At 36.3% G+C, this 13,686-nt stretch overlaps 1 protein-coding gene across 9 annotated transcripts in view; it reads left to right on the forward strand.

Annotated features, from left to right (window-relative positions):
* ANKHD1 (ankyrin repeat and KH domain containing 1) overlaps nucleotides 1-13,686 on the forward strand; it is a 118,087-nt gene that overhangs the window by 18,564 nt on the left and 85,837 nt on the right. For all 9 annotated transcript variants that reach the window (XM_072630500.1, XM_072630502.1, XM_072630501.1 and 6 more), the window contains exon 2: nucleotides 11,731-11,884. In XM_072630500.1, coding sequence (XP_072486601.1) covers nucleotides 11,731-11,884 — 154 coding nt within the window. The remainder of the gene's footprint in view (nucleotides 1-11,730; nucleotides 11,885-13,686) is intronic.

Consider the following 13,686-nt stretch of genomic DNA (forward strand, 5'->3'; position numbering starts at 1 on the left):
CCCCATAAATTTAGAAAGTCATAAGGAAAAACAGATGAACCATCTATTGCTATTTCTAAGTAAGAACACTTAAATTATTAAACCAGTTTTTTGTTTAAGTAGACTTCCACCTGCCTAGTTCTTCAAGTTTATATATCTCACCTAAGTGGTTTAGTCTCTGTTAGTAACTGTTCCCCTCTAATGGTTCATTTGAAGTTATCAAATGTAAAAAAAGTATCCTCAGGTGCTTTTATTTTTAAGTTTGGATTGAAGCTTACAGTGTGTGTGTGTGTGTGTGTGTGTGTGTGTGTGTGTGTGTGTGTGTGTGTGTGTGTGTGTGTGTGTAATAGTGAGGAAAAGGCACTATAAGTTTTTTTTTGTCTTAGGTTCTTGCTCTGCAACAACCGGCTTTCAAGAAGTATCACCTTTAGTAATTAATAGATTAATTGCTTTTGGTAGGCTTTATATACTTTTTTCCACTTGAATCTAATCGTACTTAGGGAAAGCAAAGCTCTGAGGGACTAGTTTAGTGCTATGAGTCTATGACCCGAAACAAATTCCCAGGTTTTTTGAAAAACATTATACCAGTATACTTATATCTAAATGTTTGCGAATGTAGCTCTTGGGCTGGTATCTTTTGAACAGTTTGAAATTTGTCTTTACTAAAAACCTATGAAGATCTTGTATTCCTTTGGGTGATAATGTTATTAGATATATTTATTTAAGAACTATAGTCATTGTGTATGGGGTATCATCATATGATACTAAAAATCTGTAGTGTTTTGTTATACAGCATTTATCTGATATCAAAAATCTCTGTAATTATACATGACTTAACTTGAGTAATTTTAATAAATATTTATATACAAACTAACTTATGCCGGTATTTTAATATAATATAAATTGTCAAAAGTGGCTCATTAATTCTTCCCCCAAAAGTAAACATTACCTGAATATTCTGTCATTTTACTATGATACTTTACACTTGAAAAATTCAGAGGAGATAAAATATTATTGATTTACAAAAAACAATAATTGCCTTTCTTAAAAGGTGTTGGTGCTATTTTATTTTAGTTTTGTTTTAAACTGTGACTTGCCCAGATTCATACAGCTAGAAGTTGTCAAGTGTCAGAGGCTGCATTTGAACTCAGGTTCTCCTGTCTCAAGGGCTGGTGCTCAATCCACTGTGACACCTAGCTGCCCTTGGTGCTGTTTTAAAGGCAGGACATTTAAGACCTTCTACAGTTTGGCAGCATGCTACTTTCCAATCTTTTTTCCTCCATGCTATTTCCTTTCATGAATTTTTTTTCCTTCTAAACTCCGTAGTTCAGATCACACCTGAACCTTTACACAAGGCTAGCCCTCTTCCCTTGAAAGGTAGTCCCTCATTTCTGCCTCTTAAAATTCTAATTTTTTTTCAGGACTTAGCTCAGATTACCTCTTTTAAAGCCTTTCTTGATATTCCCCTTCATAGTGCCTTTGCCCTCCTTAAATTGTCTTGTATTATATTTATTTGGGTACATTTTTTGTATCCTTCCACTAGAATATAAACTCTCTGGGCAGGGGATTTTGGCCTTTTTCATGTCATGAACTCCTTTGGCAATGGAAGCCTATGGACAGTGCTTTTAAATACATAAAATAAAATACCATAAGCTTACAAAAGAAACTAATATTGAAATAGATATCACAATATTAAAACTATTCATGGACCTTGGGTTAAGAACCAAACCACCTGCTTTGTGGACAAGTAGTTTGATTTTTGTCTTCATATCTCGAGTGTCTTGCACATAATAGGTACTTAATAAATATATTTTAAAGTATTTTTATCATTTTACTTTATAATAGACCTCAAGTATATTATGATACAATAAAATATAAATTATAATTAATGTATTATACAATTAAAATGAAATTACATTATTTTGTGATTTTTAAAATTTATCTTTTAGTCAAACTGGAAATATCAGTGCCTAAATAACTATTTAATGATTTGACTAAATACAAAGCATACTTGAAATTCATAACTCATGATTCTTTCTTATTTAGAAGGTTGTATTTTAAAAGTTGCAATTCTGTTTATTGTTGATTCAGTTGCCATAGCATCTCTCAAATCCATTCTATTCCCCTCCATTTACTTTACCTAGTATCTTATTTCAGGTTCTTTTAACCTCTCAAGTCTGTTACTGTAATAGCAGCCCCCCTAATTGGTCTCCTTGTCCCATAGACTTTCATTAAGAAAACCCTTATGGTTCGTTAATCATTCTAGGTTAAAACACAAATTTTTCTGTTTGGCCCTTTATGGTCTGACTCCAGCCTATCTTTTCAATTTTATTGCACATTATTTCTCTCTATGCACTCTAAATTCCAGTCAGATTGGCTTATTTAATTACTGTTCCCTGTGTATGACATTCCATCTCTTCTTGTTGTCTTTGCACAAATTCTTCCCCCATTCCAGAATGCACTCCCTATTCACCTTTGCCTCTTTGAATCCAGAGTTTCTCCAAGTGTTCAAGTGTTATTCCAGTAGAATCTAAGCTCCTTAAGGGCAGGAACTATTTTTGTCTTTATAACCCCTGCCTGGCACTTAGTCTCCTTTGTTGAATGAATGAATTACTATAATGTCAATTTATGTCCACTCATTAAGTTCTAGAAGCTCTGTAACCCCCAGAATCAAATGTAAATTCTTTTGTTTAACATTTAAAGCTCTTATGCAACCTGCAAACCCTCCCCCCCCCATTCCACCTTTCCAATTTTCTTACATTTTCATCTCCATGAACTCCAAATTCCAGCAACGTTGGCCTATATGACACTCTTCCTATCTCCCTCCCTTTATTGACCTCTACACTTGGAAGTCTACCTCTTTACCTTTGTATCTCAGTTACCTGTCTTCCTTCAATATTCATGTGATATCCTGCTTTTACTAAAGGAGAGCTTTCCCAGGCCTCTCTAACCCTGGAGCTTCTAACGTTTTTCGCCCCATCATCGACCTCCTTAACAGTCTGAAGTTTTTCTCAGAATGCTTTTAAATATATAAAGTAAAATATGGATTACAAAGGAAATCAGTTATATTGGAATAGTTTTTAAAAACAATAGACTCCAGGTTAAGACTCCCAGCTCTAGCTGCTATCGCCTTCTTTCTACTCTGTATTTATCTTGTCTATCTAGTTGTTTTATTTGTCATTAGATGTGAGTTTTTGCCTTTATAGCATTTAGCACAGTGCCCAACACATAGTTCACACTTAATAAATGCTTGTTGACTGACTGACAAGATGACTTGTTACTTCATTTGAACTTCACAAATAGTTTGTGAAGTAGGCAAGGCACATTACCTTTTATAGGTGGGAAACTGAGACATCAAGGAACTTGCCTGTAGTCATGAAGCATACTTAATGAGGGAGGCATAACTAAAACCCAAATGACCCTCCTATATCAAACTGCTTCTCATAACTCAGAATCTACATGACCTTAAAAATATGAAAGTATTATGTTCGGTAAATTTGTGTTTAAGATGTTTTTTCAGACTGGTCATGCTTTTTTTAAAAAAAACAGGGCAAGAGTTTTTCTGACCACTCTGTTTCTGTGTGCTTTTGTTGGATAAATGCAGATTTTTCCCAAGGTTCTCTCCTGTCCTCTCCTCTCTTTCCATCTTCCTTCAATTTATACTTATCCTTCTTTGGGATCTCTTCTGTTTCGTTACCTTTAATTATCCCCTATGTAAATGATCCCTAGATTTAGATCTTCTTGACTTCAATCTGGCATTGCTAACTGTCCATTGAACAGCACAAGTTGGATGGCCTATCAACATTTTAAATTCAGTATAAAATCTGACTCATTATTTCATTACCTATTCCAGTCCCTCCTTTCTCTTCCTGCTTTCCTATTTCTGTCGTTAATTTCACCATTCTCCTGGTCAAATTCAAAACCTTGAAGTCATCGTTGATTCTTTCCTTTTCCCTGTTCCCTCACATCCATTCCTTGTTCTCAGCCAGTCAACAAGTATTTAATAAACTCCTACCATGTGCTAGATGTTATGATAGGCGCTGGGTTACAATTACAAAAAATGAAGTAATCCATATTCATGAGGAGCTTAATACTATGAGGATCAAATAACAGTAAAATTTATAAATCTTAAAGTGCTGTATGTTAGGTGTTGTTCTCCCATTCCTTTTTGATATCTATCACCCTTGTTTAGTCCTTGTTCCCTCTTACAGTATTTTCCTAATTAATTTCCCCAATGTGAATGCCTTCCCTGTCTAATCTGTCTCACATCTTGTTGCAAGTATAGATCTAAAGCTCAAAGGACCCTTTTTTAAAAATAATTAATTAATTAATTTTATTTGGCATTCATTTTAACAAAATTTTGGGTTACAAATTTTCTCCCCTTTTATCCCCTCCCCCCCCAAACACCAAGCATTCTAATTGCCCCTATGACCAATCTGCTCTCTCTTCTATCATCCCTCTCTGCCCTTGTCTCCATCTTCTCTTTTGTCCTGTAGGGCCAGATAACTTTCTATACCCCTTTACCTGTATTTCTTATTTCCTAGTGGCAAGAACGTTACTCGACAGTTGTTCCAAACACTTTGAGTTCCAACTTCTTTACCTCCCTCCCTCCCCACCCCTTCCCTTTGGAAGGCAAGCAATTCAATATAGGCCAAATCTGTGTAGTTTTGCAAATGACTTCCATAATAGTTGTGTTGTATAAGACTAACTATATTTCCGTCCATCCTATCCTGTCCCCCATTACTTCTATTCTCTTTTGATCCTGTCCCTCCCCATGAGTGTCGACCTCAAATTGCTCCCTCCTCCCCATGCCCTCCCTTCCATCATCCCCCCACCCTGCTTATCCCCTTATCCCCCACTTTCCTGTATTTTAAGATAGGTTTTCATACCAAAATGAATGTGCATTTTATTCTTTCCTTTAGTGGAATGTGATGAGAGTAAACTTCATGTTTTTCTCTCACCTCCCCTCTTTATCCCTCCACTAATAAGTCTTTTGCTTGCCTCTTTTATGAGAGATAAATTGCCCCATTCCATTTCTCCCTTTCTCCTCCCAATATATTTCTCTCTCACTGCTTGATTTCATTTTTTTAAGATATGATCCCATCCTCTTCAATTCACTCTATGCACTCTGTCTCTATGTGTGCGTGCGTGTGTGCATGTGTGTGTGTGTAATCCCACCCAGTACCCAGATACTGAAAAGTTTCAAGAGTTACAAATATTGTCTTTCCATGTAGGAATGTAAACAGTTCAACTTTAGTAAGTCCCTTATGACTTCTCTTTGCTGTTCACCTTTTCATGCTTCTCTTCATTCTTGTGTTTGAAAGTCAGATTTTCTTTTCAGCTCTGGTCTTTTCATCAAGAATGCTTGAAAGTCCTCTATTTCATTGAAAGACCAATTTTTCCCCTGAAGTATTATACTCAGTTTTGCTGGGTAGGTGATTCTTGGTTTTAGTCCTAGTTCTTTTGACTTCTGGAATATCCTATTCCATGCCCTTTGATCCCTTAATGTAGAAGCTGCTAGATCTTGTGTTATCCTGATTGTATTTCCACAATACTTGAATTGTTTCTTTCTAGCTGCTTGCAATATTTTCTCCTTGACCTGGGAACTCTGGAATTTGGCCACAATGTTCCTAGGAGTTTCTCTTTTTGGATCTCTTTCATGTGGTGTTCTGTGGATTCCTTGAATATTTATTTTGCCCTCTGGTTCTAGAATCTCAGGGCAGTTTTCCTTGATAATTTCATGAAAGATGATGTCTAGGCTCTTTTTTTGATCATGGCTTTCAGGTAGTCCCATAATTTTTAAATTCTCTCTCCTGGATCTATTTTCCAGGTCAGTTGTTTTTCCAATGAGATATTTCACATGATCTTCCATTTTTTCATTCTTTTGGTTTTGTTTTGTGATTTCTTGGTTTCTCATAAAGTCATTAGCCTCTATCGGTTCCATTCTAATTTTGAAAGAACTATTTTCTTCAGTGAGCTTTTGAACCTCCTTTTCCATTTGGCTAATTCTGCTTTTGAAAGCATTCTTCTCCTCATTGGCTTTTTGAACCTCTTTTGCCAATTGAGTTAGCCTATTTTTCAAGGTATTGTTTTCTTCAGCATTTTTTTGGGTCTCCTTTAGCAGGGTGCTGACCTGCTGTTCATGCTTTGACTGCATGTCTCTCATTTCTCTTCCCAGCTTATCCTCCACCTCTCTAACTTGATTTTCAAAATTCTTTTTGAGCTCTTCCATGGCCTGAGCCCATTGAGTGGGCTGGGATACAGAAGCCTTGATTTCTGTGTCTTTGCCTGATGGTAAGCATTGTTCTTCCTCATCAGAAAGGAAGGGAGGAAATGCCTGTTCACCAAGAAAGTAACCTTCTATAGTCTTATTTCTTTTCCCTTTTCTGGGCATTTTCCCAGCCAGTGACTTGACCTCTGAATATTCTGCTCACACCTACCTCACCTCCTGATCCTCCCAGCCAGAGCTTGGGGTCTGAGATTCAAATGCTCTTTCCCAGCCTCAGGACTTTTGGCGGGGGCAGGGCTGCTATTCAGTGTGAGATTCAGGTGCTCAGGTGGGGGCAGGGCCGCCTCTCAGGCTCAGTTCCCTCAGGGGGTTTATGCACAGACCGTCAACAATGGATCCAGGCTCCTGCCTGCTTGGGGAGCCCTTGTCTGCTGCTGCCTCAGCTTCTGCCTCCCTAGGGGCCTGAGTTATGGGGGCACCCCACTTCCCTCTCGACCCGCCAAAGAGACCCTCTCACCGACCCCTGTCACCTGTGGGTGGAGGGACCTGCGCGGCCGCTGGAGATCCCGTCCCTGAAGCCTGCTGGGATCTGCTTCTCTCGGTGCCATGGCCACGGCAGGGCTGGGCTGGGCTCCGCGTCTGCAGCACAATGGACCTTTTGTGAGAGGTTTGCAGGTCCCTCTGGAACAGAAGTCTCCTTCGCTCCACTGTTCTGTGGCCTCTACTGCTCCAGAATTCGCCGTGAGTTACTTTATACAGATGTTCTATGGGTTGTGGGTTCGGAGCTATGTGTATGTGCATCTTTCTACTCCGCCATCTTGGCTCCGCCCCTCAAAGGACCCTTAAAAGTATCGTACCAACCCTTTCCCCCTCCATCACCAACTTGACATATGAGGAAACTGAGGTTCAAAGAGATTGAGTGACTTGTCCAAGGTAACCTAGATTTGGAATTAGGTTCTCTGACTCCAAATACAGTCTACTTTCTACTGTTCTTCGCTGCCTGCCAGTATCTTCTTCAAGTAAAGTTTTGGTCTTTTCATTCCACTTAACAATAACTTTTAGGTGTTCTTCATTACCTCCCATTTAAAATGCAAACAGCCCAACTTTTAGTGGCTCAGGCCCCGTTTACCATTTTAACCTTATGTCCCACTTCCCTATAGTTTCTCACTTAATCAGCCATTTGGAACCATTTTCTGTTCCCTGAACATATTTTTGTGTTCATGTTGTTCCTTCTGCTGGAATTATAGAATGTTTGTTGGGAGTGTTTGTTATAGAAAACAGAAGAAAGAAGAGAGAGAGATAGAAAGAAGGAAGCATGTTTTAGGCACTGTACTTAAGTGAAACTTAACATTCTCGAGTATACTAACTTGAAGTGGTTGCTTTTTCCATTGTGAATTCATATTTTGCTTTGGTACTCATGGCATCATTTATGTCCTGCCTCATATTTATTTGTTTGATCATATTATCGCTGTTAGATTGTAAGCTTCCTAATATCAGAAGGCACATGGACATGCAATATTTGTAGGTATATATACATATATGTATATATATATGTGTGTGTATATATATATATATATATATATATATATATATATATATATATATATATATATATATATATATATATATGAGACTTAGGAAGATATGGTAACAAGAGTACTGGACTTGTAGTCAGGAGATACGAGTTCAGATCCAGCCTCTAACATGTTATACAATGTGTGACCATGAGCAAGGCATTTAACTCTCTGAATTGCTGTTCTTGTCTGTAAAATAGGGATAATACCTATTATTAGTAGCTACTTCTTAGGGTTATTGTAAAAGCCAAATGAAATCTAAGTGCTTTACTGTAAAGTGTAAACACTTTAAAATGCTAAATATTAACTACTATTATATACCCTAGGAGGACTTTGTACAGTGCCATGACATGTAGTAAGTGATTATCAAGCTGAATTTAATTAGAATTCCATCAATAACATTTAGGGATAATGCCTCTTAGTAACTACTTTTTAAAGTTATTTTGAGGATCAACTGAAATTGTAAAGCACTTTGCAAACTTGAATGTGCTATATGGGTGTTATCTATTACTCCTATATTTCTACTATAGGGGTATTATCTACTACTGTTAGAATTCAGAAACAGAAATGAAAACTAGCCCCTTCCTTTAAGATGCTTACATTCTGTAGAAACATAACCTTAACGTTTTTCTTTTGCCTTTTACAATGTTAATTTATGTTTAAGTTTCCATAAGGTGCCAATAGTACACCTGTCCACTTTTTTGTTTAAAATGAAAATTTCATCTAAATACAATCTTTAGCAGTAATGAGAGAGTTGACGCATAGTTTTACTTTGTTTGACATACTGTTCAGTTTGTCCTCAAAACTGACAGGTAAGTCTGACAGAAGATGCCCAACTCCCTTTTTGTGTTTGTAACAAGCTCTTTGTTGTGCAACAAGTTGCTGTGCGAGGTCATTTTGACAACTGGTAAGCTACATTTATCCTACTGGCCCAGATCCAAAATGGAGTTCTCTTTGTAAAGAAATAACATTGCATCATAGTACATGGTTTAATGTCAGTAGTTTTGAAGTAAAGATGGATTATATAAGATTATTGTATTTCGCAGATGGTTCACAGCTAGGCAATTTCCAAACTGTTTAGTGTTTACCCTCTGTTATGGGATATTTCTCTTTTTGTGGTAGGACTAGCAATCATTTGGTACTCATTATGAATCATAAATCATATAGAGCAGATGCAGTTTTTTATAGGCCATTGAAGTAAAAAAAATTGTGATATTTGGAAGAAGAGAAATAGTTAATTTTGGAGTTATCCAAAGCACAGGTTATGGATTGTAGATCATAACTGTTCTCCTTCCTCTTTGCTTTTGCAGTTTGTCTTTTTAAGTTCCTCAGACCCTCAACGTTCTTTACTTTTCTAGTCTTTGATTTTACTTCTCTCTGCATACTCCAGCCTTACCGACCTACTTTTCTTTTCACATAATGCTCCATGTTTATCTCCTTGCCTCTGCATTGGCTGTCAGTATGCCTGGAATGCTCTGTCTTTTCACCTTCACCTCTTAGAGTTTCAGTGTTTCTCCAAGATTCAGCTTTAATGCCACCTTCTCTAGGAAGCATTTTCCCTCTTTCCCTCCTCAAAGGCTAGAGCCTTTCCCTCTCAGGTTAACTTCTATCTACTTTGTATGCATCTGGTATATACATATTTTCTTGTTGTCTTTTTGAGGACAGGGACTGTTTTTACTTAGCATAGTTTCTGGAACATGTTATTTTTTTCAGTTGTGTCTGATTCTTTGCGACCTCATTTGGGGTTTTCTTGGCAAAGATCCTAGAGTGATTTTCCCTTTTTCTCTCAGCTTATCTTAAAGATAAGGAGAATAAGGTAAGCAGGATTAAATGAGTTGCCCAGGGTCACATAGCTAGTAAGTGTCTGAGGCCAAATTTGAACCTGGGAAGATGAGTCTTCCTGACTCTAGGCCTGGCACTTTATCCACTGTGTCACCTAGCTGCCCTTATGGAAGATAGTGCCTCAATAAAATATGAGCGACAAGCAGTTTAACTGACTAGCATCTTCCATCTGACCCTGCCCTATTGGTGGTAGTCAATAAGTATTTATTCTGAAACACGGTAAGTGCTTAAATAAATGCTTGTTGACTTCTACCAATAGGGCAGATCAGAGGCAAGATGCTAGTCACTTAAACTGCTTGTCACCCATATTTTATAGGTACAATCAGTTAATGCTTCTTTTTAAAATGTGAATTTCTTCCAATGGAATTTATATATTAGGGAACATTTTTAGCATAATGCAGGTTTTGAATTGCACAAGATTTCTTATATAAAAAACTCTACCACTTCACAATAACACATGAGCTGCTACCCTTCCATCTCCTACTTCCATGAACTTCAGGGCCTTTATCAAGGCAAAATGCCATATATCCAATTCATTTCAAATAAATAAATCAAAAATAAAGAAGTTTCAATTTATTAAGCATCTACTATGTGGCAGACATTGTGTTAAGTGCTGGGGATTCCAAAAAAAAACAAAATAAAACAAAAGACAGTTGTTGCTCTGAAGGAACACACAATCTGATGGAGGAGACAGCATGCAAACAAATATGTACAAAGCAAGAATAAACAGGAAACAAGAGAGGGAGAGCACTAGAATTAGAAAGTGTTAAGGAAGACTTTTTGTAGAAGGTGAGGTTTTAGTTGGGACTTATAGGAAAATGGGTAGTGGCGGTGGAGGAGGGAGAACATTCCAGGCATGGGAGACAGCTTGAGAAAATGCCCAGAAAACTTCTGGTTCAGTTGGAACTGTGGTCAGAGGAAGGCTGGTCCATCTAGATCCCTCTCCTCCTTCCCCTGGGCCTAGGGTCAGAGTTGCCACCCAACTTTCCTGGGGGAGGGGGGTGGTATATATGAGGAGGTGGTATATATGAGGATGTAGGCAGAGTAGCAACCCAAGGCTGTAGATGGAGGCCAAGGACTCTGCCACTACATATTTCCTAATTATTTAATGTGTTTAAAACTGTGCTACTGTTATTTATTGGGTTCTTATCTTTTTTTTTTTTTTTTAATGTGTCATTGAGGACGTTTTTGAGCATTGTGCCCTTGACCCATTTTCCCCATAAGCCCTGTGGTTTTTATTCTTTAATTTTGCATAGTACAATACATTTAGAGAACCTATGTGACACTTGGTTTTCTACTGGACATTTCATTATTAACTCTTAATAATAAGGAAGGGATTAAAATTAAATCTTACCAGCATCAAATCACTTTTACTGGGAAATAGGGGAAATATCAGCTTGCTGTTTTAGGGAAAGCTGGTCCTTTTATTTAAGGTGCTTCCATGAAGATCTTCATGAACTTTTTTTATACCTTGATCTGAAACAGTATAGCTTATAAAACCTGTGGTGTTTAACTTGTATACATAAATAGTACAGTTTATGTAATTTAAAATAGAATAGTGGCTTTTATCTTAAAAGAAATGTACTTGTTTTCTAGATTTATAGAAGTAATCAAATTACCTGCTAACATTCAACTAGTGACTTAAATTCCTACTGATTTACATTTTTCTTGAAGAACATGCCTATTAAATTTATTACAATTTACAAATCTGTGAGATTTGTTTGTTAAATTTCATTAAGTATATTGATGTCATATCTATAAAGATCTTAGACAAGCAGTTTTTTAATCTGGGATACATGGACACCCCATCCCCAGAGGTCCCTGAATAGATTATAGGGAATCTCTATGGCTTTGTGTTGGGGGGGAATTGCATATTTATTTTCACTAACTTTTAACTGAAGACAAATTAAAATACATTTGGTGTCATCTCAAAGTTTTTTTCTATCCCCATGAGTCTATATCATTTTTCACTCTGTCTCATACACAGACACAAACACCTCTTTTAAACTCAATTTTAACGGAGAAATTTATCAGACAGTAATTCTAGAGGTATACTATAGCTTTTATAAAATCTGTTTAATGGAGCTCACTTTAATTCTCAAACAGGTTGAGTCATTTATTTTGGACCAAGAAGATCTGGATAACCCAGTGCTTAAAACAACATCAGAGTTATTCTTATCGAGTGCAGCAGAAGGGACAGATTTACGCACAGTGGATCCAGAGACACAAGCAAGATTAGAAGCATTGTTGGAAGCAGCAGGTACTTTATTTGCATTCTCGTGTTATTCTTGGTCAGTGTGTTTTCACTTTATGTACATATAAACTGTTAGCTATCTATATAGAATTCATTCAGCTTTTCTAGCCATTAAGAATATGTTCAAATTTGTTAACTTTAACACAGAAAGTTCCAAGTTTAAAAATGAAAAGTAATATGAAACTTGAATACCTTAATTCAGTTAGTAACTACTGGGTTTACCTTTTTTTTTTTTTTTTTTAGTAATAATATAAAGTGCTGTTATATTAATGGCAAATTCCTTTGCTCTCAACGCTTCATGAAATAAAAATAACGTGGAAGACAATTCTCATTAAATTTGAGAATCCTTGATTTTGATTTATAGAATCCCATATGTATTTATGTGATAAATTGTATTTCCCTTAAAATAAATTAATCAACATAAAATAAACCAAAATTTTGATAGCTCTATAAGAGAAGCTAAATAAGCATAAAAATATTTTTAAAAATATGTGGACAAGAATATCTAGGAACACAGAATTTGTGGTAAAAGTCAACAAGACTAGATTTCTATCTTCAGACTTTAAAACATTATAAAACAAATATCAAAATCCTCTGATATTTGATTTAAAAAAAGGGAGAGACAGACAAACCCATGGAACAGAATAGATATTTCGGGCATGAGATCAAAATATACAAAAGACTAATGTTTGCTCAACCTATAGAAAATAAAAGATGGGAAAAGGATTAATCTTTTAATAAATATTGAGAAAGCCGGTTAACAATATGATAGAAAATCGATTTAGTCTCATAGTATCCCAAAGTAAAATCTACATGATGTATAGACTCTTTGTTTTAAAACCAGTAAGAAAAATAGAAGAAAATAGAATAGCATATCTATATCACTTCTGGAAGGGGGAGGTAACTGTCTGTTAAAAGGAAGAAATTATTGGGAACAAGATATATAGATTTGATTACATAAAAAGGAAACCTTTCCATGTGATGGAAAATAACATTGTATGAAAAATATGTAGCAAAAACCTCTCAATTTTTAGAAGGAAGCATATGAAGTAGTCAAAGGCAAGACCTCGTCTCTGGTCCTTACCTGATGAAAGGGTAAGAACATATATTTACAAAAGAGGAATAAGTGGTCCTTTTTTAAAAAATCATTTGTAAAAATATCATCCTTGACCATAAATAAATGAAAATTGAAACAGCCTTGAAGCATCACCTCATACCAATTAAATTATTTTTTGAAAAAATAAAATTAATTGATATCATTATGGGGAATAAGCACACTCATACATTTTGGATACAATTATAACTGGAGATTTTTTTAACAAGCAGTGTAGCAGCATTCCAGACACATTGCAACAAATAACAGTATTTCATCCCACTGTCCAGAATGTAGCCTTAGAACATTCTTTAAAAAAGAAGAAAAAGTCTTTGTTCAAATATATTTATCTCAGCACTTAGTCAAGGTGAAAAAGTTGTGTGTGTGTGTGTGTGTGTTTGCGTGCATGTGTGTGTGCACACAATAATGATAATTGGGCAGCTAGATAGTTCAGTGGATAGAATGCTGGATCTGGAGTCAGGAAAACTTATCCTTGTGAGTTCAAATCTGACCTCAGACACTTACTAGTTATATGACCCTGGGCAAGTTATTTTGCCTTAGCTTCCTCATCTGTAAAATGAGCTGGAAAAGGAAATGGCAAACTACACCAGTATCTTTGCCAAGAAAACCCCAAATGAGGTCACAAAGAGTTGGGACACAACTGAACAACAACAAAAATAATAGGAATATGGAAATAGCTGGGTACATTGTTATG

The sequence above is a fragment of the Notamacropus eugenii genome, chromosome 1 (assembly GCF_028372415.1).
Source record: "Notamacropus eugenii isolate mMacEug1 chromosome 1, mMacEug1.pri_v2, whole genome shotgun sequence".
NCBI classification, from domain to species: domain Eukaryota; kingdom Metazoa; phylum Chordata; class Mammalia; order Diprotodontia; family Macropodidae; genus Notamacropus; species Notamacropus eugenii.